The following is a 24,466-nucleotide window of genomic DNA, read 5'->3' as shown; positions in this document are numbered from 1 at the left end:
GGCTGACCATTATCCTTGACACCTAACACACACTGGTACTGGATGGCAAATGAAATCCTTTAACGAGAAGTTCTTTCCCGAGGTCTCACTGGGAATTTCCCGAGGTCTCACTGGGAATTTCCCGAGGTCTCACTGGGAATTTCCCGAGGTCTCACTGGGAATTTCTCGAGGTCTCACTGGGAATTTCTCGAGGTCTCACTGGGAATTTCCCGAGGTCTCACTGGGAATTTCCCGAGGTCTCACTGGGAATTTCCCGAGGTCTCACTGGGAATTTCCACTGGATTACATTGAGAATACTTTGAACTTGACATTGAACTTATGCAGACTTTCTTGGTTCACAGACCCTTAAGGTTTGGCTAGTCGGTCATTCCTGGTGCAGTGTCTTATTGTAAGGAACAACGCACGGATTCATGTATAACGGTGACCTTACATTTTTAACATATGTCTGGTAATGGAAATTTAGAGTCACCGCCTTTATTGAGAAGGTTTCCTTTCTCAAATTTCTCAACTATTCATAATGGCAGAAAACTTTGGTGGGGATTTGAATGAATCAAACACTTGCACCCAAGCCTTCATACCTAGAACCTTAGCAAAACATTGAGTTCAGGGAAATTCCATGGTAACAGAATGATGCTGAGACTCAGATTTTTCACTTTAAAATGCATATCAAACAAAATAATTTAACTTTTTTTTAGCATACATTTTAAAGTGAAAAATCTGGGAATCGGCATCATTCTGTTACCATGGAATTACCTCCACCAGCGAATTAATCAACTGGTCAATTTGTCTGGGCGATCATTTATCTTACATTTAATGTCCAAGTGAAACCATAATTGAAGATAATAGCCTTGTGGTTTTTTGGAGCTCAGGAAATGGACACTTGAGCCAGGCATTTAGCCCATTGGAACTTCTCAAGATGACAGGGAGACACTCTCTTTAGCCGGCACAATTAGGACCAAATGTTTGGCTTCATGGAACCCAGAAGGTGGCACTTCCATAGCAATTAGGGGAATTGGAGGTGTCTGCAGTCTACACAAGAGTGCTGACATCAGTTCCTGTGTGAGTGACCTCTGGGATGTCTGTTGTAAGATCAAACGCAGGCTGATAAGAGTTGAGGTCACAGTGCTCTGCTGAACGACACTGAAACTGTCCAGAGATCTGCCCCCACCCCTCTCTGACCTTGCTTCCTTAGGTTACACATAGGGGTGTATTACTCCGTTCAAAGATTCAACTGAGTTTTGATACATTTCCCATGGCTTCTAAATAAAGAAATGAGAAAGTTTTGTGGTGAAACTGATTCAAAGCATTCTTTCTGTTTTTGATGTTGTTATAAATTATTGTGTGAATAGCTACTGTACTGGACTGAATTATGATGTGTTTAGCATTTAATTGATCATTCTTGAATTGAAAATTGTAACTCATAATCTGCTCTCTATTTTCATTACAGAATAATGGATCCTTGGTTTGGTGTCAGAATCACAAACAGTGCTCAAAGGTATGTAACAAAGTATTGACTGCATGTGCTTTAAACGAAATAACAAACTTATAAAGTAAGTTTGAGAAACCTGTCTATACCCAAACTTTATAGAAGTTTTAGGTGAACAATTTCAAACCATGATAGCCGTTATGTGAACACACTTCACCTTTTCATCAGTCAAGTTCTTCTAGGGTTATTGAGGTTCCACCACCCGTCTCTGACACCACTAAACCCCTGTTCATTAGAATTACAGTAGTCCATTTTATCCAGCGTTTCCTGAAGGTCTTGTTTGGTTTTCGTGCCCTGTCCCAAAGACAGTTGGTACAAAGATGGTGTTGACAGGTCCTCTGAAAGGATGGTGCTGACACGTCCTCTCAGCTTCTCTGGGAGCTGTTGACAAGCCCCTCACTGTGGTGCTGAGCCCACTGAGTAGACAGTATACTGAGGACAGGATCAGCCCAGGGCATTCTGGGAGGACAACCAGGAGGGAGGAATGATGATGACACAACCGTGGGGATCAAAGACATGGGGCAACTTTGAACCCTATTCACAAAATAGTGGACTACCTTTCAGCTTGTCCCTATGTGACTCTGGCCAAGATTAGGGTACTGCAAATAGGGTGCCATTTGGGACAGTAACTGATACCCTATCTCTGTCAAAGACTTCTGTTCATATCAACCAGGACAGCAGCAACCAGCCTACACGTTGGTCCTGATGATGTCATCGTCAGAGGACTGAATTCCACCCAGGATGTAAATAGTGTTGTCATTCACACTTCTACGGATGCTTACAGTTTTCTCTTTCGCGAGCGCGTGTCTCTGTTTTGTTTTCCTTTGCATTTATAAAAACGTTGTCTTAATAGCTAATGGGAAGCGTGCTGTTGCGGAGGCGACGACAAATTGGATCTCATCCTTGTCTGTACTGACTACTTACTGACTACTAGAAAACAATTACTCTCTTGAGTCATTGTTTGCGTTTCTTACACTGTTTTATTGAGGTTTTATTATAAATCTGTATACTGATGATTTATCTAGGGTTGGGCTATAGCAACTTTAGATTTAAAATAAATAAATATTAATAATATGGGTAGCCTAGGCCTGTCTGTGTGTGCCAAAGCGCAGAGTGAGTAACACACTGTCAATCATTGTAGGGTGCAGAGCAAGCAACTCTGTTGTCCCCAGAACTGGATAATGATAATACCAGTTTCATATCTTATTAGGCCTAGGGTACTATGTGTTGTAGGTAGCATATTGCTAGAATAATATGCCTATAGGCTACGTATAGTTTCTTTCAGAACTTAGGTCACAGCTCTTTTGACTTCTCATTCGATTTTTTTCCATCTTGACATTGTATGCTCAATTTGACACTTTGTGGCCTGAAATATGTCATCCACAATAAAGCTGTGATTGAGAATAGCATGGAATCTGACTTTCATAATAATAACGCTGTGATTGAGAATAGCATAGACTCTGACTTTCATAATTGTTCCCATTTAAAAGCTGCAACTTTAGGACAAACACTTTATTGGAATGTTTGGGAAATACTCTTCATAATTGTAATTAGTCTTAATGCTTTTATGATATTTCCATTAGTAGGATAAGGCATTTGGCTGTTTGGTTTGCAACGGCAAGGAGGGATTTTGTCTGGCCTCGCTTGCATTTCTGTCTTGTACTGTAAGGTTTGTTCAAATATATCATTTGTTTTTTTCTATCTTGCTCATTGCTATTGGTTGTTCCATCTTCCTCAATACTACCTTAGTTTAGGACTACCATGGTTTTAAGTTATTCAAAAACAACTTAAACTTCCTTAAATGGCCTAGAACTCCATTAGATTCAATCACTGTTTGATCATGAAATAGTGTGGTGGGGGAAATCCAGTATGCATTAAACTGAATGTCTTAATAGTCATATTGAGAGAGAATAGAACATTGGGCTTCTATAACATTAAAACACCAGAGCGTCTGCTGTAAAAAGGAACTTCGGCTTTTGACCCAGATCATTCGAGAGGGAAAAAACAAAACCCCATTTTCTTACCGGACATTCTGTGCCGCTATGGTAAAACTCTTAAGGTCTGTCTACGTTGTTCTCTTGCATTCTGTAAATCTAACACATTTATTGTAATAGTCTGTAGCAAATAGGAATATATGCAGTTTATTCAGATTGACATCCGTGCAGTGCTGTGCTGTGCGCTTCTTGACTCGGCTCATTACTGTGCGCCAGCAGTCAAGTTGAAATAGGTTTAGGTATCGTCTGTCACATCACGACGTCATCGCCATCAACGATGGCTGCCAATCATCCTCGATAGACGATACTATCGTAATATTGGCCAACACTGGGCTCCCTTTTTTATATTAATGACTACATGGATAATATGAAACAGTGCAATGTGGAACTGCTGAACACTCTTTACTGACTTCGCAGTATTGCATTTGTTATGAATATTCATTACAATCAACGTCTTGTATTCACACCCAAATGCAAACCATCCCCTTTTATTTGAGATCTAAATATTTCTATATTCCTTTGATATTTAAATCAAATCCATGCGGATTGTGATTAATTGAAAAAGGTTTGGGGAACGTCAGTTTTTCAGGTCCTCATACAAGCTGGTGTGTGTGTGTGGTGTGTGTTTGTTACATACATATGTATGTATGTATGTATGTGTGCAGTACCAGTCAAAAGTTTGGACATCTACTCATTCCAGGGTTTTTATTTTTACTATTTTCTACATTGTAGAATAATAGTAAAGACATCAAAACTATGGAATCATGTAGTAACCAAAAAAGTGTTAAACAAATCAAAATATATTTGAAGTAGCCACCCTTTGACTTGAAGACAGCTTGCACACTCTTGTTCTCTCAACCAGCTTCATGAGAAATACTTTTCCAACAGTCTTGAAGGAGTTCCCATATGCTGAGCACTTGTTGGAAGCTTTTCCTTCTAACTCATCCATAACCATCTCAACTGCGTTGAGGTTGGGTAATTGTGGAGGTCAGGTCATCTGATGCAGCACTCCATCACTCTCTTTGGTCAAATAGCCCTTACACATCCTGGAGGTGTGTTGGGTCAAAACAAATGATAGTCCCACTAAGCATAAACCAGATGGGAATGGTGTATCGCTGCTGAACGCTGTGGTAGCCATGCTGGTTAAGTGTGCCTTGAATTCTAAATCAATCACAGAGTCACCAGCAAAGCACCACCACACCACCACCTCCATGCTTCACAGTGGGAACCACACATGTGGAGATCATCCATTCACCTACTCTGTGTCGCGCAAAGACATGGCGGTTGGAACCAAAAATCACAAATTTGGACTCTGACCAAAGGACAGGTTTCCACCGTTCTAATGTCCATTGCTCGTGTTTCTTGGCCCAAGCAAATTTCTTATTATTATTGGTGTCCTTTAGTAGAGGTTTCTTTGCAGCAATTCGACCATGAAGGTCTGATTCACGCAGTCTCCTCTGAACAGTTGATTATGAGATATGTCTGTTACTGGAACTCTGAATCATTTATTTGGACTGTAATCTGAGGTGCAGTTAACTCTAATGAATTTAAATCTGGGTCTTTCTGGGTCTTCCTTTCCTGTGGTGGTCCTCATGAGAGCCAGTTTCATCATAGTGCTTGATGGTTTTTGTGACTGCACTTGTCAAGAACTTTGAAAGTTTCTTCATTTTCCTTGACTGACCTTCATGTCTTAAAGTAATGATGGATTGTCATTTCTCTTTGCTTATTTGAGCTGTTCTTGCCAAAATATGAACTTGGTCTTTTACCAAATATGGCTATTTTCTGTATATCACCCCCTACCTTGTCACAATACAACTGATTGGCTCAGACACATTAAGAAGGAAAGAAATTCCACAAATTAACTTTTACAAGGCACACATTGAAATGCATTCCAGGTGACTACCTCATGAGAGAATACCAAGAGTATGCGAAGCTGTCAAGGCAAAGGATGACTACATGGAAGAATCTCAAATATACAATATATTTGAGCATTTTTTGTGGTTACAACATAATTCCATATGTGTTATTTCATAGTTTTGATGTCTGCACTAATATTTACTATTAATGCAGAAAATAGTACAAATAAAGAAAAACCCTTGAATGAGTAGCTATGTCCAAACTTTTGACTGGTACTGTATGTGTGTGTGTGTGTGTGTGTGTGTGTGTGTGTGTGTGTGTGTGTGTGTGTGTGTGTGTGTGTGTGTGTGTGTGTGTGTGTGTGTGTGTGTGTGTGTGTGTGTGTGTGTGTGTGTGTGTGTGTGTGTGTGTGTGTGGATACCTACATATGTGATCATATGCATAGTATCAGTACATTATACTGTACAGTATGACATTTACACATGCTTATAAGTAGGAGTTGCAAAATTTGTATTTATTTATGTTACCTTTATTTAACTAGGCAAGTCAGTTAAGAACAGATTCTTATTTACAATGACTGCCTAGGAACAGTGGGTTAACTGCCTGTTCAGGGGCAGAACGACAGATTTGTACCTTGTCAGCTCGGGGGTTTGAACTCACAACCTTCTGGTTACTAGTCCAACGCTCTAACCACTAGGCTACCCTGCCACCCTAAATGACTAAAGTATATTCAAAGTTAATATTTCTGTGCTCCAGAAGATTACGTTTTGAGGTAATTTGTAATGACCTTGTCGGGGTGTTTTAAATGATGTGTATTTTTTAAAAGTAGAGCCTCCATTGTTTTCACTATAATGCAGCTCAACTTGTTTCTTTCCTTTCCATAGTGATGGCCAACATCGGTTCTTGGCACCAGCCATTCCCTTGTCATTCATCATGAGTTTTATGTTTGAAAAGGCTTTTGCTGGCTGCAAGTCAATGCACAGCATACTGTTTTCATAATCAACCGGCTACATGGCTGAATCTCTGAAAATGCCAGAGATTCTTTAATGGATGTCTTGTTCTCTTGACAAGCATGTGACTTTGCACTCATTTACCCTCTGTCTGTGTGTGTGTGCGCGTGGTGTTACAAATCACTTTGCACTTGTTTAGCCTGTACTTTCAGACATGATTTATTGGAGTGTGAACATGATGTAGCATCTTACAAAGTAATATTCAAAGTTCACCATCATAATACTGAACTCCAATTTGTTGATGAGACCTGTATCCCTCTGGTATATTTTAGAACTGAGCAAATAAGAGTTTGGTTATTCAAACAAAGACTAGAACCCTAAAGTTCTGTCTTGTTTGATGAGCATACATGCGCACACACACACACTTCATATCGACATAATTGAGTGGAGTGTTTACAGAGTCTCTCTCTGAGCCTCTCAAAGCACAGGGGCTATTGTGTCAGCTCAAACAATCACTACAAATGGCCCATGTCGTACAGTGCCTCTGTTTGGATGGCTCTACGGATTCTGATTAGCTTCTCCTCACTTCATGAACAGCTCACAGTCAAACAGACGGACAAAAGCAGTGGCTAAAAAGCCCTCCCCCTCCCTGGACCGGTGTTCTTTCCATCCAAGTCCATAGTGGGGGTCCCTTTGTGGACAATGTGTGGTAAAGACTGGTTAATTATTTAGACAAAGATGCTATGACTCTCCGTCTGTCAGCGGTTTAGGAAATCAAAGCCTCCCAGTTTACATCTTAGACGGGGGAACGGCCGGAGTCACTCCCATTGCCTCCTAACTCCCAGCAGCCCCCTTTGTCATGGTGATTAACCCGTCTTCCCGCTTGCCGGGGCAGGGAGAGGTGGCGGGCAGTCATTAGCATGCCGTAACACCAGGCCAGCCCCTATTCAGCTAGGGGACACCAGGAGGATGGAGCGGAGTGCAGGCAGCATTTGTATGAGCTATTGTCATTTAGTCTACTCTGCTTTGATAGCTTCCCACTTGAGAGATTTGGATAAGGTACTCATCGAAAGTTTTCAAACTACAGGGCGTTCTCTCTTTTCCTGCTCCTTGTGCTAAGAATGTGTGTGTCAGCCAAAAAGCTTTCCACATGCAGAGTATGACTGACATTTAACAGGGCTGATTTCCCAAAGGGTGTGATCCATGCTCCAAATCAAATGCTAGGATTGACTTGAGACTGTTAAATGCCAGTTTGCAAATAAGCAATGTACTTCATTACCCACACGTGTGCTACGCTCGGTTACACTTGTCTGGAGAGATGTTGGAATATAAGTGTATTTTGGATTTAAGAAGAAAATCATGCTTTGAAATGAAGATATAATTCCATGTACACTTGTTGACCAGGGAGACGGATTTCTCTGAACTAGAATGCTCAGCCCATCACTAGGATGAACAAAAGTAATCCATTAATCTTTAGTCAAACATCCCTTAGCAGTGAACTGACGACTTCTCCTCTCTGTTTCCCCGCCACATCACCAACCCACCAAGGTTTTCAGAGAGAGAGAGAGAAGCTTTGTAAAGCAACATTGTATGGACAGCTTTTTAATGTCAATGCATGTCCTTCATGGAACTGTAATGCTCCAGGTGTCTCTTTTGACTCTGCTTACCCATCATACCCAATGAGCTAGACATCCCTGCATTAAGAACAAACAACATCTGTTTATTCTATTGGATAACACATGTCTCAACTGAACCTTTACATTTTGTGAAGAATGCTTCAGTGCAATTTGCCTGAATAGCAAGAACTAGAGAGCTATGTACGTCTCTCATTCAAAAGTGTCTTTCAAAAAGTCCGTCACCCCCCCTTTCTTACCCACTAGTTTTCTCACGCCAATTTTTTTTTATCTGACTTCCCCAACAGTAGTGTTTTTCTAGGTCAATCAGTCTATTGGTAGTGTTGGCTCGGTCCTCAATCTGCATTAATCGTCATTAAAAAAGAAAATAATGGCATGCGTTCTGGGAAAATATAGCATTCCTCATTGGCTACAAACTTGAAGTGTGTCATGGCAATTTACTAAGGTCATTTGGAGGAAGGCAGTATATTTTGGAGGCGCAGTGAAAATATCTGATTTAAGTAGATGCTGTGGATGGTTTATGGTCGTGGCATGGCTGGGTCTTTGTCTGCTTGGACGCACTTCAAAGCACCTTTTGGTGACAATTACTGTCAAGTGTGTGCCGCAGTGGCGGTCGGTGTCATTTTAAGATGAGGGAGGACAATTATTTTTTTATGAGCATGGCCATATTTCTATTACAGCATATTGTCATTCCTATTCCATTCACACAGCTCAATTTAACATCAAAAGGTTTAGGCTACTACATGATACTAAAATGTTCCCTATAGCTATCATGAGGTTGCTACAACCTAGCCTATGAAAAGTTTACAACATAGGTGCACAGGTCCAGAGAAAAATGTGAGTAATCAAGGTGACAGTGACACATTCTATACAGCCTTGCACACTCTTACCTGCATCTAGGGTGTCATCATTCATCCAAAACGAGAGTTTCTATTGGACAAATGTGGGTATTTTTTTCCTTCTGTTTAAGTAATGTTTTTTTCAACAGAATTGGTGGATTGAATACACCCCTGATCACACGCGAACACAGTTCACGTTCATAGCAACCACATACAAACAGCATGATCTGCTCATCGTATAATTCCTTCTCGGATCGATTTCCCTTCACTTGTGGACTTCAGTGCACAACACATCAGCTGTCTGTGACCAGTTGGAGAAAAAATCCAAGCCAAACCTTCATATCATGACTGCTACACACAGCCTACATTGTTGTCACCATATTAGCTAACGTCGTAGTTAACATAGCTACTAGATCTAACAAGTTTGTAAACCCGCTACAATCATGCAGTACAGTCAGCAAGCAGTTTAGTAGTTACACAGGCGGGCCCCGGTGGAAATCAATCAACAAATCCACAAACTTACCTTGACTTGGACGAGTTCCAGTGTTGGATAGCCATAGCAGGGCTATTTAACATAGCATCCCTCTCTGTTTGAGCTGGGTGTTTGAGTAGGCTAAACTGGCTAGCTGAATTCACTAACTAAGTGAAAGTTAGAGTGAAAATGCAACAAAATATAACTAGGTCGCTCTCTCGCTCTTGCTTCTCCATTTAAAAAATAATAATAATTTGATCAACTGTTCAACTATTCTGTCTGAATCAACTACTCACCACATTTTATGCACTACTCTGCTAGCTTGCTATAGTTTATGCTTTCAGTACTTGATTCATTCTCTGATCCTTTCAGTTGAGTTGATAAACTGTTAGTTCATGCTGTAAAAGCTCAGATAGGTTGGAGGATGTCCTCCGGAAGTTGACATAATTATTGTATAATATATATATATAATTATTGTATAATATATATATGGTAGTTTTGTCTTTTTTCACTATTACATTTTTTTTGAAAATTCAATAAGGAGGATTGTTCTCCCCATCCTCCTGAGGAGCCTCCAGGTGTGCTGCTAGAGTATGACTGATGATTAAACAGACCAAATATTGAGATGAACAGTGCATTTGGAAAGTATTCAGACCCCCTGACTTTATCCACATTTTGTTATGTTTTAGCCTTATTATAAAATTGATTAAATATTTATTTTCCTCATCAATCTACACACAATACCCCATAATGACACAGCCAATTTTTTTAATTTTTTTTTTTTTTTTTTGAAATTTATTACAAATGAACAGATACCTTATTTACATAAGTATTCAGATCCTTTGCTATGAGACTTGAAAGTGAGTTATGTTGCATCCTGTTTCCATTGATCATCCATGAGATGTTTCTACAACTTGATTGGAGTTCACCTGTGGTAAATTAAATTGAATGGACATGATTTGGAAAAGTGCATACCCCTATCTATATAAGATCCCTCAGTTGACAGTGCATGTCAGAGCAAAAATCAAGCCATGAGACCGAAGGAATTGTCCGTAGAGTTCCGAGACAGGATTTAGTCAGGGCACAGATCTTGGCAAGGGTACCAAAACATTTCTGCAGCCTTCAAGGTCCCCAAGAAAACAGTGGCCTCAATCATTTTTAAATGGAAGGGACCACCAAGACTCACCCTAGAACTGACTGCCCCGCCAAACTCTGCAATCGGGGAAGAAGGGCCTTGGTCAGGGAGATGACCAAGAACCCGATGGTCACTCAGAGTTCCAGAGTTCCTCTGTGCAGATAGGAAAACCTACGAGAAGGACAACCATTCCTGCAGCACTCCGCGAATCAGGACTTCATGGTAAAGTGGCCAGACGGAAGCCACTCCTCAGTAGAAGGCCCATAACAGCCCGCTTGGACTTTGCTAAAAGGCATCTAAAGGACTCTGACCATGAGAGACAAGATTCTCTGGTCTGATGAAACCAAGATTGAACTATTTGGCCAGAATGCCAAGCTTCACGTCCGGAGAGAACCTGGAACCATCCCTACGGTGACGCTTGGTTGTGGCAGCATCATGTTGTGGGGATGTTTTTCAGCGGCAGAGACAGGGAGACTAGTCAGGATCAAGGGGAAATATGAACGCAAAGTACAAAGAAATCCTTGGTGACAGCCTGCCCCAGAGTGCTCAGGACCTCAGACTGGGGCGAAGGTTCACCTTCCAACAGGACAACAACCCTAAGCACACAACCTTGGGACAAGTCTCTGAATGTCCTTGAGTGGCCCAGCTAGAGTCCGGACTTGAACCTGATCGAACATCTCTGGACAGAGCTGAAAATAGCTGTGCAGTGACGCTCCCCATCCAACCTGACAGAGCTTGAGAGGATCTGGAGAGAAGAATGAAACTCCCCAAATACAGGTGTGCAAAGTTTGTAGCGTCATACCCAAGAAGACTCGAGGCTGTAAACTCTGCCAAAGGTACTTCAACAAAGTAAAGGGTCTGAATAGTTATGTAAATGTGATTCCACTTTTTACATTTTTCTAAATGTGTAAAAATGACTTAACCTGTTTTTTCTTTGTCGTTATGGGGTATTGTGTGATATTTTAGAATAAGGCTGTAACAAAATGTGGAAAAAGTGTAGGTGTCTGAGTACTTTCCGAATGCACAATTATTATCGGGTATTCCTTCACTCCACTTATTTGTCTCATTGGACAGTGGTGGTAGTTGTTTCAGAACACTTTTTATTTAGGTTAATTTCTGTGTGCACATCTCTTACTGTTTTTATTCATTCCACACACTTTTATACTTGAATGGTGTTTGAGTCTGAGGCCTGTGTGTGTGGCGGAGGAGTGTGAAGCAAGGCTGGTCAGTCCTAGCAGGAAGGATCTGGACATGGCTGTTAAGTTTCATTGACTGAGGGGGGTTGCTCCATTGCCTGCTATCTGTGGAGCTCATTATACACAATGTGGGTGGCAGGGAGAGAACCCCCCTCCCAGAAACACCAGACCATCGACACTGGAGACGTGCATTCTCTCCTCTCTGAGGTTACAGCCCCTAGACTTTCTCTAGTGGTGATGGTTCCCTTCCGGAACATTCCAATGATTCTGAGGAGGTAAAGACTCAATGGTGAGTAGCTGAAGGAAAAAGTTGCATTACCATGGGCGTCTCCTCTATGGCATCGCTTGGAAATGTGAGTCACTAATATTAACAGGTAGTTGTTTGTCATTTCAAAGAGCTATTTGGATCACTCCCTGTTCAACCATGCATCAAGTTATGTTTTTAACATGCAGAAAGCATCTTCAAATGCCCCAAATAAACTGTTAAACAGAAATAAGATTATACAGCTACAATGACACATCTCCTTGTCAAATGTCAGGCTTTTTTTTCTTCGTGTTTTTTCTTTTCTAGAAGGATCATTGTAATCACAACTGCTTGTCAAATCCTTTTCAAGCAATAATGACCTGTCAAGCCGAGACAATCTGCTCTAATCCATGTTGTTTATTCCCATTCTGCGGACGAGGAGCTCTGTGCTGTTTTCTATTGGCCGCGTGGCTTATCAGCACCCACAAACTCAGCCCATAGTTTAGTATTCTCCTCTCCTGATGTTGCCATCTCTACTTTGAGAGCTCTTAGATTATAATGATCTCTGAAGGAAAGGTTGGATTGTTAGTTTGTTACACAATCAACAGGAGGGTGTTGGATATTATGGATATTGGATATTTTTTTTATTGAATCAATCACGTTCATGTTTGAGATGGCCAAATCCTGAAATTAAACTGCACAGATCTTGTGTGACATTCATTTGGGCATCACTGGTATGATGAAGTCCATAGTAATACTCTGATAATGTGGGCGTTAGTGTGGTCAGTATGTCAGCAGAGGAGTAATTTACACAGCTAGGATTTCCAAGGGCTCTAAATGTCTCTCTAATCGAAATTGACCATTCTGTCCTAAGCTCTCGCTTGATCCCTACAAACATGCAGCAGTGTAAATCCAGTGACCTTCGACCTGGCCCTATGGCCCTCTGGGTAAAGCCTTCCATGCTCTGAATATTGATATTCTGGCTGTTGTGTTCCTCAATATATTCTCATTGGTAGAGATGATACAGACACATTTTGTTGTTGAGGAAGAGTACTACCATTTGTGAAAGTTAGTGGGGGCTGGTTGAGTGGGATTAGTGGATTTGAAGTGTTTCTTTAACCTCAAATAACAGGAGATGGCAGTGGAATGTTATCAGGTCAGTCTCACTCCCTCTGAAGACTTTTCATGTTGCAGATATTTCTGGCCTAGATGGGGAGAGTGGTCTGAAGTCTCCTGACTCCAAATCCTTCACATTTCATTTCTAATTCCTTGAGTCCCAGTCCAGATACAATTCCACCGCATAGTGTGTATGGGCCCAGCAGGAGCATGTTTTAATGAAGCCTAAATCCATTTAATCGCCCACTATCTCCCCAATTCACCACTGACTACACTGCCCATAACAGAAATGGTATTTTCTCTCACTTTTACCCTGTGGAAAATATGATCTGATAATCACAACTTGAAATCTTGCAAAAACCTAAACAAATGACTCAGTGATGCTGGGAAAGTGCATTAGCTCGTACTCCCATTCTACGCTACGCTTTCATCCGTCCATCATCAGGCAGGATGATGTGGTGGTTCCCATCATCATTGGTATGGGGGAGCTGCTAGAGTACAGTAAATCAGATGGGACGCTAAAGCAGAGTGGCGTGGGACAGCCACAGAGTCAGAGGGCCCAGCTCTTTCCCAGGCCACCGCAGCACAGTAAAAGGACAACAAGACATGTTTTTAACCCCTCTGACCCCATCTGATTGAGACATCCTGTTGAGTCTATTTGTCATGACGTGTCAACCGAGCCCTGAGAAAGGTGATAAGTGAGGCTCACGTTACCGGCCACTGTAATATCCATCTCTGGTCTGGCTGGTGGCGTAATGTAACAACCGTTCCAAAGGACCAGAACGGAGTGAGTCACATCGGCTTCGTTGCCGCTTTGGTTGTTGTGTTGGTCTGCATTTTCAGAAATATAGTGTGAGTGGGATGTCAGTGGTTTGTTTAATGGCTGTTACGGGTGAACCTTCAGTCATGAAGTAATTAGTGTGAACTGCTATTGCATTCCACAGCAGACAGACAAAGCCCCGATCCTAGCTGGGCTGGGTGTTTATTTTAGCTCATAAATAACGCAGGCAACTTCGATTGTGGGGTACATTTATAATGCATGAACTCCTCTTTTTTTTTTCTCCCTTTCTGGCAACCTATTCCTCCAAGGCTCTGTTCCCTTCAACTGCATTTCAATGAATAATTAAAGTGAAACTCAAAGAATGTCTGTGGTACCACCTGCTAGGTTGCTCATCGTTTCCCGCTCTCTATTGAAGAACATAATAGCAGGTCTTCAACTATATAGATTTCAGCCCATTAGTGGCAGCACAGTGCTGTTTTTGTTGGTTTGAAAACATTGGATAAATAATGATATTCACAACGTTTTAAACTACTCTTTCAAGGCTGTATGCTGTTTAGAGTTGACCTGTAATGAATCGCTAATTGTGTCAAAGAACATTAAAGGTATGTTGACTTACTTGGCATGCATGCCTGCAGGTCTTCATTGTTATTACCCTGTTAATTGCAATTGGTGAATGAGCTATAAAAGTATTCCAGGTAATATTTAATTGCGTTATGCCTTGACAGCTTATGACTCCCAACAAATGGTAGATGAGTAAATCTATTTGAATTCAATCCCTTTTTGACAGCTCACCTTTTGATTTGACTGAACCCTTCCATACATATTTGCTTATTGTAGAAATGACCAGAAAGTGACTTTTTAAACCTGAATGCCAAAACCTTCAAGAGATAAAGGTGCTCAAAGTGTATCCATGTTGCATACCCCACCATAGCATTAGACAGCCATTTCTTCCCCCCTGGAAAATATAAATGGTTGGGATTGATATCATTTAAAAGCTTACAGACAGGGTTGTCAAACTATTTTTTTATTATTTCTGGTGGAAAAAGTTATTTGACTGAAAATGGTTATTTATTTGACCTTTTTTAATGTAAATCCCCTATATGACCTAGATATTAACATATGTTGTAGCTTAGACCCTATTTTTATATCATCTAATGGTTTTGTGTTGTGTATGCTATGTTCTTTAATACAGGGTGGGTGTCATGTTTTGGCTGATAAATGTACTGAAATGTGAAACTTTTAAATGTCAACTTTCAAATAGTACGACAAAGATGGTTGGAAGTCCACACATCAGAGAATGTTTACTTGAATGGAAATATCTGTTACATTTTTGTGGTACTAACTAGAAGTTTAAATGTACATTTCAACGGTGTACCAGCTAAATTGCAGTGGTCTGAAGGGACAGGTCCAGTCTATGAATATGATTGAAATGACCCCCCCCCCCCCTTCTAAAGCATGGCGTCTCAATCGTTGGTCGGTACAACACAACCGCAGATGATGTGAAGTATAGTTTAAGATACGCCATATGCGAATATGAAATCCAAGTTTGTGTTAATTTAGATAATTTCTTGAAAAAATTTATAAAATAGTTTGACAACCCTGTCTAAGTTTTTAAATGATATCAATCCCAACCATTTTGATATTTTCCAGTAAAGAAGACATGGATGTCTCATGGTATGTTGGTATGCTAACTGGCTCAACTTTGAGCACCTTTATCTCCTGAAGGTTTTGTCATTTAGGTCCAAAAAGGCACTTTCTGACCACTTCTTCCACGGGAAAACAATGTTTGGGAAGTTTTGTTTAAATAAAAAGGGATGCTGTCAAAAAGTGATTTGAATTCTAATTTAATTCCCCAGATAGCAAGTGATTTGATAAATGACTTTTGGAAAAGATTTGAGATAAAGACCAAGGGCCTTATGAAAGGAGTTGACGATCTCCATAGGAAGAGAGAGAGATGGAAACCAGATGGTTTTTCCTCCCCTAGTCTGTTATATGACAGACATTGAGAAGAGGCATGTCTGTGTTATCCTTGCTCTGTGAACTAATGAGAGGGCATATGGTGACATGAGTCATGTCATCCATGGTAAACATCATAACCAACACAAACCCATGGGATGGACTTTGAAGTCTGAGTTTTTGAGTCCTACCAGGACATGAATTGTGATTAAAAAGGTGTGTTTGTGTGCTGGGGAGAGGGCTGTAGAACCATGTTTCAAGTCTGAGCACTTCAGTTCATTGGACTCCTCCTCCAACCTTGAAATGTCTAATCCACTCACACACCCTAGTGTGGCAGCATGCCTCAACTGCTTTTCCAAACCAGCACCTGTGTTGGTTTACTGTAAGCGCAGAGAGAGGGACAACCGGATAGTCCTATGTACGACCACACCTCATCTTACTCACAGTCCACTGAAAGAACAATGTGAAAGGTACACTGAACTTTATTGTTTATTAATCACCATAAATCACTCCACACTTTTCTCCTACGAAAGTTAATGACAAGTCAATAACATATTGGAAAGCCTTTAGAACGTACCACTTTCTACTTATTCACATCACAACTCCACGCTCGATGAAATATGTTTTAAACTGTTCTGATTTGTTGACCTCAGCTTGTTTTGATACTCCCAGTGCAGTGTGCATCACATGACAGGCAACTCTTCACCAGATGTACAACTTTAATTCTTTCATTTCAAATATGTCACGGAATTCACTTTTTGAATGTTTTCTTGGACATGGTAGAAAACAAACACTTGACTTGAATATGGATGTGGGCCCTAATCTATAGATTTCACATGACTGGGCAGGGGATTGGCCTGGGAGGGCATAGGGTCCACCCACTGGGGAGCAAAATGTTTTTTTTCCCCAGAAAAGGGCTTCATTACAGACAGGGATATTCCTCAGCCCCCCTCAGAAGATCCTGCAGGTGAAGAAGCTGGATGTGGAGGTCATGGGCCGGCGTGGTTACACGTGATCTGCGGTTGTGAGGCCTGTTGGACATACTGCCAAATTGTCTAAAAAGATATTTGAAGCAACTTATAGTAGAGAAATTAACATTCAATTCTCTGGAACAGCTCGGTTGGACTATACTACAGTCAGCATGCCAATTGCATGCTCCCTCAACATTTAAGACATCTGTGGCATTGTGGATGGTGGATAGATTATCTTGGCAAAGGAGAAATGCTCACTAACAGGGATGTAAACAAATTTGTGCACAAACATTTAGAGAATTGCTTTTTGTGTGTTCGGAAAAGTCCTGTGATTGTTTTTTCAGCTCATGAAACATGGGACCAAGACTTTACATGTTGCTTTTATATTTTTTTGTTCAGTGTAAATCAAGCTGACTTTGAATTATCTAATGCAGTTTGAAGTGGGCCTTCTGCCATGAATAAGAATGAGGAGGGATGTAGGGAACCATTAAGAGTAATGGTGCTCATAGCAAGGGAGTGATGGAGGGAGAGAGAAAGAGACCGAGGGGGAGAAAGATATACAGAGAGCGAGAGAGATTAAAAAGAGAGCACTTTAACCGCAACACCAGAGTAGGTCCTGTTGACCAGTGGTAGCTTCTGTGTGGGTCGATAAATATGAGCGGGGCGTCTATCAAGCGCCGCTGGAGTAATTGAGTCTGGTGGTGTGCATGAAAAGTGCCAGGGCAGCAGAATAGATAGGTGATATTTACAGCGTGTGATCAACGGAGAGCCCCTCCCTATCACTCTATCCCAGAGGAGTCTGGTCACTCCTGCTGCAGCTCTGCACACTCCCAGGGACTCCAGACATGCCTTGTAAATATCCCCACCGCATTGCCAAGCTGACGCTAAACTACAGGACCATGATCGACAGTTTCTACTGGCCCCAGACATCTTTTCCTTTATGGGATAGATGGGGGGGGGGGGTTTGGTTATTCATGTGTAGTAATATTATGTTGTATCCGTACCCATTGGATGCAGTGATCACAATATAGTGGCTATATCTAGGAGAACCAAGGTTCCAAAAGTGGGGCCTAAAATAGAGATCATCAAAAGTTGTCTGTGACTCTTATGTAGAGGGTATAAAACATATTTGTTGGTCTGATGTGATTTAATAAGGAGCATCCAGATGCTGAACTTAATGAATTTATGAAATTGCTGCTTTCAATTATTGATAAATATGCACCTGTTATTAAGAAACTGACTGTTAGTACTGTTATGGCTCCATGGATTGATGAGGAATTTAAAAACTGTATGGTTGAAAGAGATGGGGCGAAAGGAGTGGCTAATAAGTCTGGATGCACACCTGACTCAACTGCAAATTGAGAAATGATGCGACTAAACTTAGCAATAATAAGAAGAAACTGTATTATGAAGCCAAGAACAATGATCAAAACACTTTATTTTAAAGGACATTATGGGTAGAAAGACATTCAACTTCATCTTTCAATTAATCAGATAACTTACTCATCACAAAACCATTTGATGTTGCCAATTATCTTAATGATTGCCCACTTTGCCAATGAAGTAAACTTAAGTGGGAAATGCCAACAACGAACAGTGAGCCATCATATTCATGCATAAAAAAACTAATAATGAAAGAAAAGCATTGTAAGTTAGAATTTTGCAAAGTTAGTGTGGGACAGGCACACTAGGCATCGACAACTTAGGAGTGGCCATACACAGTAGACTTCCATCTATCTGTCATATCTTTTAATCTGAGTCTAGGAGGAAGGTTTTTGTCCTCAGGCCTGGAGGGAAGCCAAAGTCATTCTGCTATCCAAGAGTGGTAAAGCGGACTTTGCAGGTTCTAACCACAGACCAATCAGCTAGCTGCCAGCTCTTAGCAAACTGTTGGGAGAAAGTGGTGTTTGACCAAATACAATGCTATTTCTCTGTAAACAAATTGACAACAGACTTTCATCATGCTTATTGAGAAGGACACTCAACATATACTACACAAACGACTGATGATTGGTTGAAAGTGATAAGAAGATTGTTTGAGCTGTACTGTTTTCAGTCTAGCCTTTGATATTATTGACCATAACCTGTTGTTGAGAACTTGTGTTATGGCTTTTCAACTTCTGCTATGTCGTGGATTCAGAGCCATCTATCTAATAGAACTCAAAGGCATCTCTGTCAAACATGTAGGGTGTGGTGTACCGCAGAGAAGTTCTCTAGGCCCTCTACTTTTTTCCCCTTCTATTTTTACCAATGACATGCCACTGGCATTAAACAAAGCCTGTGTGTCCATGTATGCTGATGATTCAACCATATACACGTCAGCAACCATAGCTAATGAAGTCATTTGAAATCCTTAACACGGAGTTGCAGTTAGTTTTGGAATAGGTGGCCAGTAATAAACTGGTCCTGAACATCTCTAAAACTAAGAGCATTGTATTTGGTACAAATCATTCCCAAAGCTCTAGACCTCAGCTGAATCTCTAGTAATGAATGGTGTGGCTGTTGAACAAGTTGAGACTAAATTACTTGGCGTTACCTTAGATTGTAAACTGTCATGGTCAAAACATGTAGATTCAGTGGTTTTAAAGAGGGGGAGAGGTCTGTCCGTAATAAAGCTTTTTGACACCACACTGTTAAGAAAGACCTGGTTAAGCTGCAGCTGGCCTAGAACAGAGTGGCACATGTTGCTCTTCGTTGTAATCAGAAGGCTAATATAAAAACCAGGCATGCTCTCTTGCCTAGGAGTTGATGAGACTAACCTCATCACTTATTTTTTATAAGAAACTGTGTTGAAAATTCCAAATTGTTTGCATAGTCAACTTACTCACAGCTCTGACACACACACTTACCCCACCAGACATGCCACCAGGAGTCTTTTCATAGTTCCCAAATCCAGAACAAATTCAAGAAAGCGTACCATATTATATAGAGCCATTATTGCAAGGAACTCCCTTCCATCTCATATTGCTCAAATGAACAGCAAACCTGGTAAAAAAACAACAACCGATAAATCAACACCACGGCACAGCGTCACTCCAGTATCTGACCTAGATATTTTATGTGATATGTAGGCTATGTGTGCTGCTTTTAAGTGTGTGTGTGTGTGTGTGTGTGTATTAAGGAGTCAGACCCTTGACTTTTTCCACATGTTACATTACAGCCTTATTCTAAAATGGATAAAATACTTTTTTTCCCATCAATCTATACACAATAGCCCATAATGATAAAGCAAAAACAGGTTTTTAAACATTTTTTCAAAACAAATAAAGAAATACCTTATTTACATAAGTATTCAGACCCTTTGCTATGAGACTTGAAATTGAGCTCAGGTGAATCCTGTTTCCATTGATCATCCTTGATGTTTCTACAACTTGATTGGAGTCCACCTGTGGTAAATTCTATTGATTGGACATGTTTTGGGAAGGCACACACCTGTCTAAGGTCCCACAGTTGACAGTGCACGTCAGAGCAAAAATCAAGCCATGAGGTTTACGGAATTCTCCATAGAGCTCTGAGACAGGATTGTGTCGAGGCACAGATCTGGGGACGGGTACCAAAACATTTCTGCAGGATTGAATGTCCCCAAGAACACAGTGGCCTTCATTCTTAAATGGAAGAAGTTTGGAACCACCAAGACTCTTCCTTGGTCAGGGAGGTGACCAAGAACCCGACGGTCACTCTGACAGAGCTCCAGAGTTCCTCTGTGGAGATGGTTGTCCTTCTGGAAGGTTCTCCCATCTCTGCAGCAATCAGGCCTTTTGTAAAAGGAGGCCCAAACTGAAGCTACTCCTCAGTAAAAGGCAACTAAAGGACACTGACCATGAGAAACAAGATGCTCTGGTCTGATGAAACCAAGATTGAACTCTTTGGCCTGAATGCCAAGTGTCACTTCTGGAGGAACCCTGGCACCATCCCTACTGTGAAGCATGATGGTGGCAGCATCATCCTGTAGGGATGTTTTTCAGAGGCAGAGACTGGGAGACTAGTTAGGCCTTGAGTGGCCCAGGCAGAGCCCGGACTTGAACCCGATCGAACATCTCTGGAGAGACCGGAAAATTGCTGTGCAGCGACATTCCCCATCCAACCTGACAGAGCTTGAGAGGATCTGTAGAGAAGAATGGGAGAATGTGTGTATGCCAAGCTTGTAGCCACATACACAAAAAGACTCAAGACTGAACACTGCCAAAGGTGTTTCAACACAGTACTTTTTAAAATATTTGAATACATTTTCTACAATTCTAGAAACAATTTTTTTTGTCATTATGGGGTATTGTGTGTAGATTGATTGGGAAAAAACAATTTAATCAATTTTAGAATAAGGCTGTAACATAACAATGTGGAAAAAGTCACGGTGTCTGAATACTTACACAATTCACTGTAGATCTGTCCTTGAGCAGTTCTTGTTTATTAATGTTCTGTCATGTTTCATGTTCTGTGTGGACCCCAGGAAAAGGAGCTGCGGCTTTCACTAATGGGGATCCTAATAAAATAGCAAATTATTTGATGGATTGCAGTATGGTAACGAAATGAAGGAATCATAGCTTGTCGTCGGAAAACCACTCATCTCTCCTAAACCTGCCCTATGATTGTAGAAATATGCTCAGGCGGTATGGGAAAATGTCTCCTGTACGTAATACATCAGCATGAATGATGTTCATGCCTTTTGTTATGTCTGCAGTACATATTGTGAAGCCAGAGGCAATCTTGACTGGTAGCGGTTCACACTTCATTAACTGAAGCAAAACACTTTATGTGACATTTTATACAATACATTTTGTCAGAGTTTGTTTTTTCAGCTGTCCCCGTTGGGAAGTGAGTCTTTTTTACGTTGGACCAAGAACCAGCGCGCCCCTACCCCAGCCGCCTGGGGAAGTGGAAGTTCAAAGATGCACAAGCGCACGCACACACACACACACACACACACACACATAGCCGAGTTGTCTTACCCCCCTCTTCCCCTTCGCTTTGACAAAGTGAGGACGGTGCTGTCGCATTGGCAGCCATTCAGTCCCTGACTCTCACATCGGCCCCACAGAAAGCCTTTCAGGGCTCCACAGTGCAACAACTGCTGTGTTTTATTACAGCGTGAAATGGGGAGTGAAAGGGCTCCAAGGCTGGTCCTACTTACCCATGCAGAATGTGTCACTTTTTTGGAAGGACGATAAGGACACAAAGGGAGAGTCGGGAGCACAAATGCTTTTGTTGGGAAACTGCTACAGCCAACTGCTTTGGTGGAGCTCTGGCCTCAACCAATAGCCAAAGTCCTTGTATACATCTGGGAATGAGAACAGTTCAATTCAACATCATTTAGTGTACTAACTTGCATGTTTATGCATCATAGAACATTTTCATGTGGTGTTGTTATGCCAACATATGTTAGCCTGGATGCCAGTCTCAGACTTTAGCTTCAACACCATCTCAGGCTGGCACCCAGGTTAACTAGACAGATGCAGCATGTCTATCCCAATTACCCGCCTTCCCTTCCATGTTGTCTCTGCCCAGCTGAGATCTCCTATACTGAATAAAAATATAAATGGAACATGCAACAATTTCAAAGATTTTACTTCGTTACAGTTCATATAAGGAGATCAGTCAATTGAAATGAATGCATTCAACCCTAATCTATGGATTTCACTTGACTGGGAATACAGAGATGCATCTGTTGTTTAAGGCACAGATAGTGCCTTAAAAAAACGATAGGGGTGTGGGTCAGAAAACAACCAGTCAGCATCTGGTGTGACCACCATTTTCCTCATGTAGTGCAACATCTCATTCGCATAGTGTTGATCATGCTGTTGATTCTGGCCTGTGGAATATTTTCCCACTCCTCTTCAATGGCTGTGTGAAGTTGCTGGATATTGGCGGGAACTCAAACACGCTGTCGTACACGTCAATCCAGAGCAGCCCGAACATGCTCAATGACATGTCTGAGTATGCAGGTCATGGAAGAAGTGGGACATTTTCAGCCTCCAGGAATTGTGTCCTTGCAATATCCCGCTGTGCATTATCATGCTTAAACAAGAGGTGATGGCGGCGGATGAATGGCACAACAATGAGGCTCAGGATTGCGCCACGGCATCTCTGTGCATTCAAATTGCCATCGATAAAATGCAATTGTGCTCGGTGTCCGTAGCTGCCCATACCATAACCCCACCTTCATCATGGGGCCCTCTGTTCACGCCGTTGACCGCAAACCGCTCGCCCACACGAAGCCATAGACGCTGTCTGCCATCTGTCCGGTACAGTTGAAACCAGGATTCATCAGTGAAGAGCACACTACTCCGGCATGCCAGTGGCCATCGAAGGTGAGCATTTGCCCACTGAAGTTGGTTACGACCCCAAACTGCAGTCAGGTCAAGACCCAGCTGATGACGATGAGCATGCAAATGAGCTACCCTGAGAAGGTTTCTGACTGTCTGCACAAACTTTCTTTGGTTCTGCAAACTGTTTCATCAGCTGTCCAGTTAGCTCAGGGGTGGGCAATTCTGGTCCTAGATGGCTTGATTTGGTGTCAGTTTTGCCCCAGCCCCAATAACACACCTGACTCTAATAATCTCCTAATCAAGATCTTCAGTTTAGAATGCAATTTGATTAATCAGCTGTGTTTGCTAGGCATGGAGAAAAAGTGTGACACCAATCAGGCCCTCAAGGACTGGAGTTGTCCACCCCTGGGTTAGCTGGTCTCAGACCATCCTGCAGGTGAAGAAGCCAGAAATAGAGGTCCTGGGCTGACGTGGTTACACAGTCTGTGGTTGTGAGGCCGGTTGGACGTACTGCTAAATTCTCCTAAACAACATTGGAGGCGGATTATGATGGAGAAATGAACGTTAAATTCCCTGGCAACAGCTCTGGTGGACATTCCTGCAGTCAGCATGCCAATTGCACACTCTCAACTGTGTTGTGTGACAAAACTGCACATTTTAGAGGGGCCTTTTATTGTCCCCAGCACAAGGTGCACTTGTGTACCTGTGTAATGATCATGCTGTTTTCAGCTTCTTGATATATTCCACACCTGTCAGGTGGATGGATTATCTTGACAAAGGATAAAATGCTCACCTAACAGGGATGTAAACAAATTTGTGCACAACATTCAAGAAATAATATTTTTTGTGCGTATGGGACATTTCTGGAATTTTATTTCAGCTTATGAAACATGGGACCAACCAACACCTTACATGTTGCATTTATATTTTTGTTCAGTAATGGTTAAACCCCATATTAAAGACTCTCAGAAGCAGATATTGTTGGAGTCGGCAGCAATACTGTGTCAATACAACTGTGGTTTTTGATTGAGTCACCTTTTTGTAATTATACGGAGCGTCTCCTATTTGCTTTGGCAAGACATCTGTCGTCACTCACGCCCCCTCCTACTAAAATGTCAGTTATGTGGGTGTGGCTGAGGAAAAACACTGACAGATTGTCAATTATCAGCACACCTGTGGAGAGCTCTCACAGCGAGGAACTCAAATGCTTATCTTTTTGTGATCCTCATATCCACTCCCTCAAAGAGTGCAAAGACTTGCAAAATCCGTAGGAATGCACTTCCTTTATTTGTAATTCGCCTTAGTTTTTTCTATTGTATTGAAAACATCTCTCTTGGACTAGATAAATTGCCGTGTGTGTGTGTGACACATTGAAGGGGTAGACTTCATGCACTAACCATACAAGGTCGAATCTATGTTATCTTTTAACGTGGTATGCCATCTTAATTCCTGTTGCCTTCACACGCGAGCTCGGGATTTCAAATGCAAGTTTCAATCCATTTTCACTTTCCCTATAGATCTAATTGTGATGAAGCATAAAGGGGCCTGATCCCAAAGAAAAGCCTTTCTTCA

General features: G+C 41.5%; 1 protein-coding gene across 1 annotated transcript in view; it reads left to right on the top strand.

Annotated features, from left to right (window-relative positions):
* The window catches only part of LOC124045897 (anosmin-1), a 54,322-nt gene that overhangs the window by 5,621 nt on the left and 24,235 nt on the right, over positions 1–24,466 (top strand). Inside the window, exon 2 of the mRNA XM_046365681.1 lies at positions 1,448–1,495. Coding sequence (XP_046221637.1) covers positions 1,448–1,495 — 48 coding nt within the window. The remainder of the gene's footprint in view (positions 1–1,447; positions 1,496–24,466) is intronic.

This window comes from Oncorhynchus gorbuscha, linkage group LG01 (assembly GCF_021184085.1).
Source record: "Oncorhynchus gorbuscha isolate QuinsamMale2020 ecotype Even-year linkage group LG01, OgorEven_v1.0, whole genome shotgun sequence".
NCBI classification, from domain to species: domain Eukaryota; kingdom Metazoa; phylum Chordata; class Actinopteri; order Salmoniformes; family Salmonidae; genus Oncorhynchus; species Oncorhynchus gorbuscha.
Note: the sequence above shows the minus strand (reverse complement) of the source record. Positions and strands in the feature narration are given on the sequence as shown.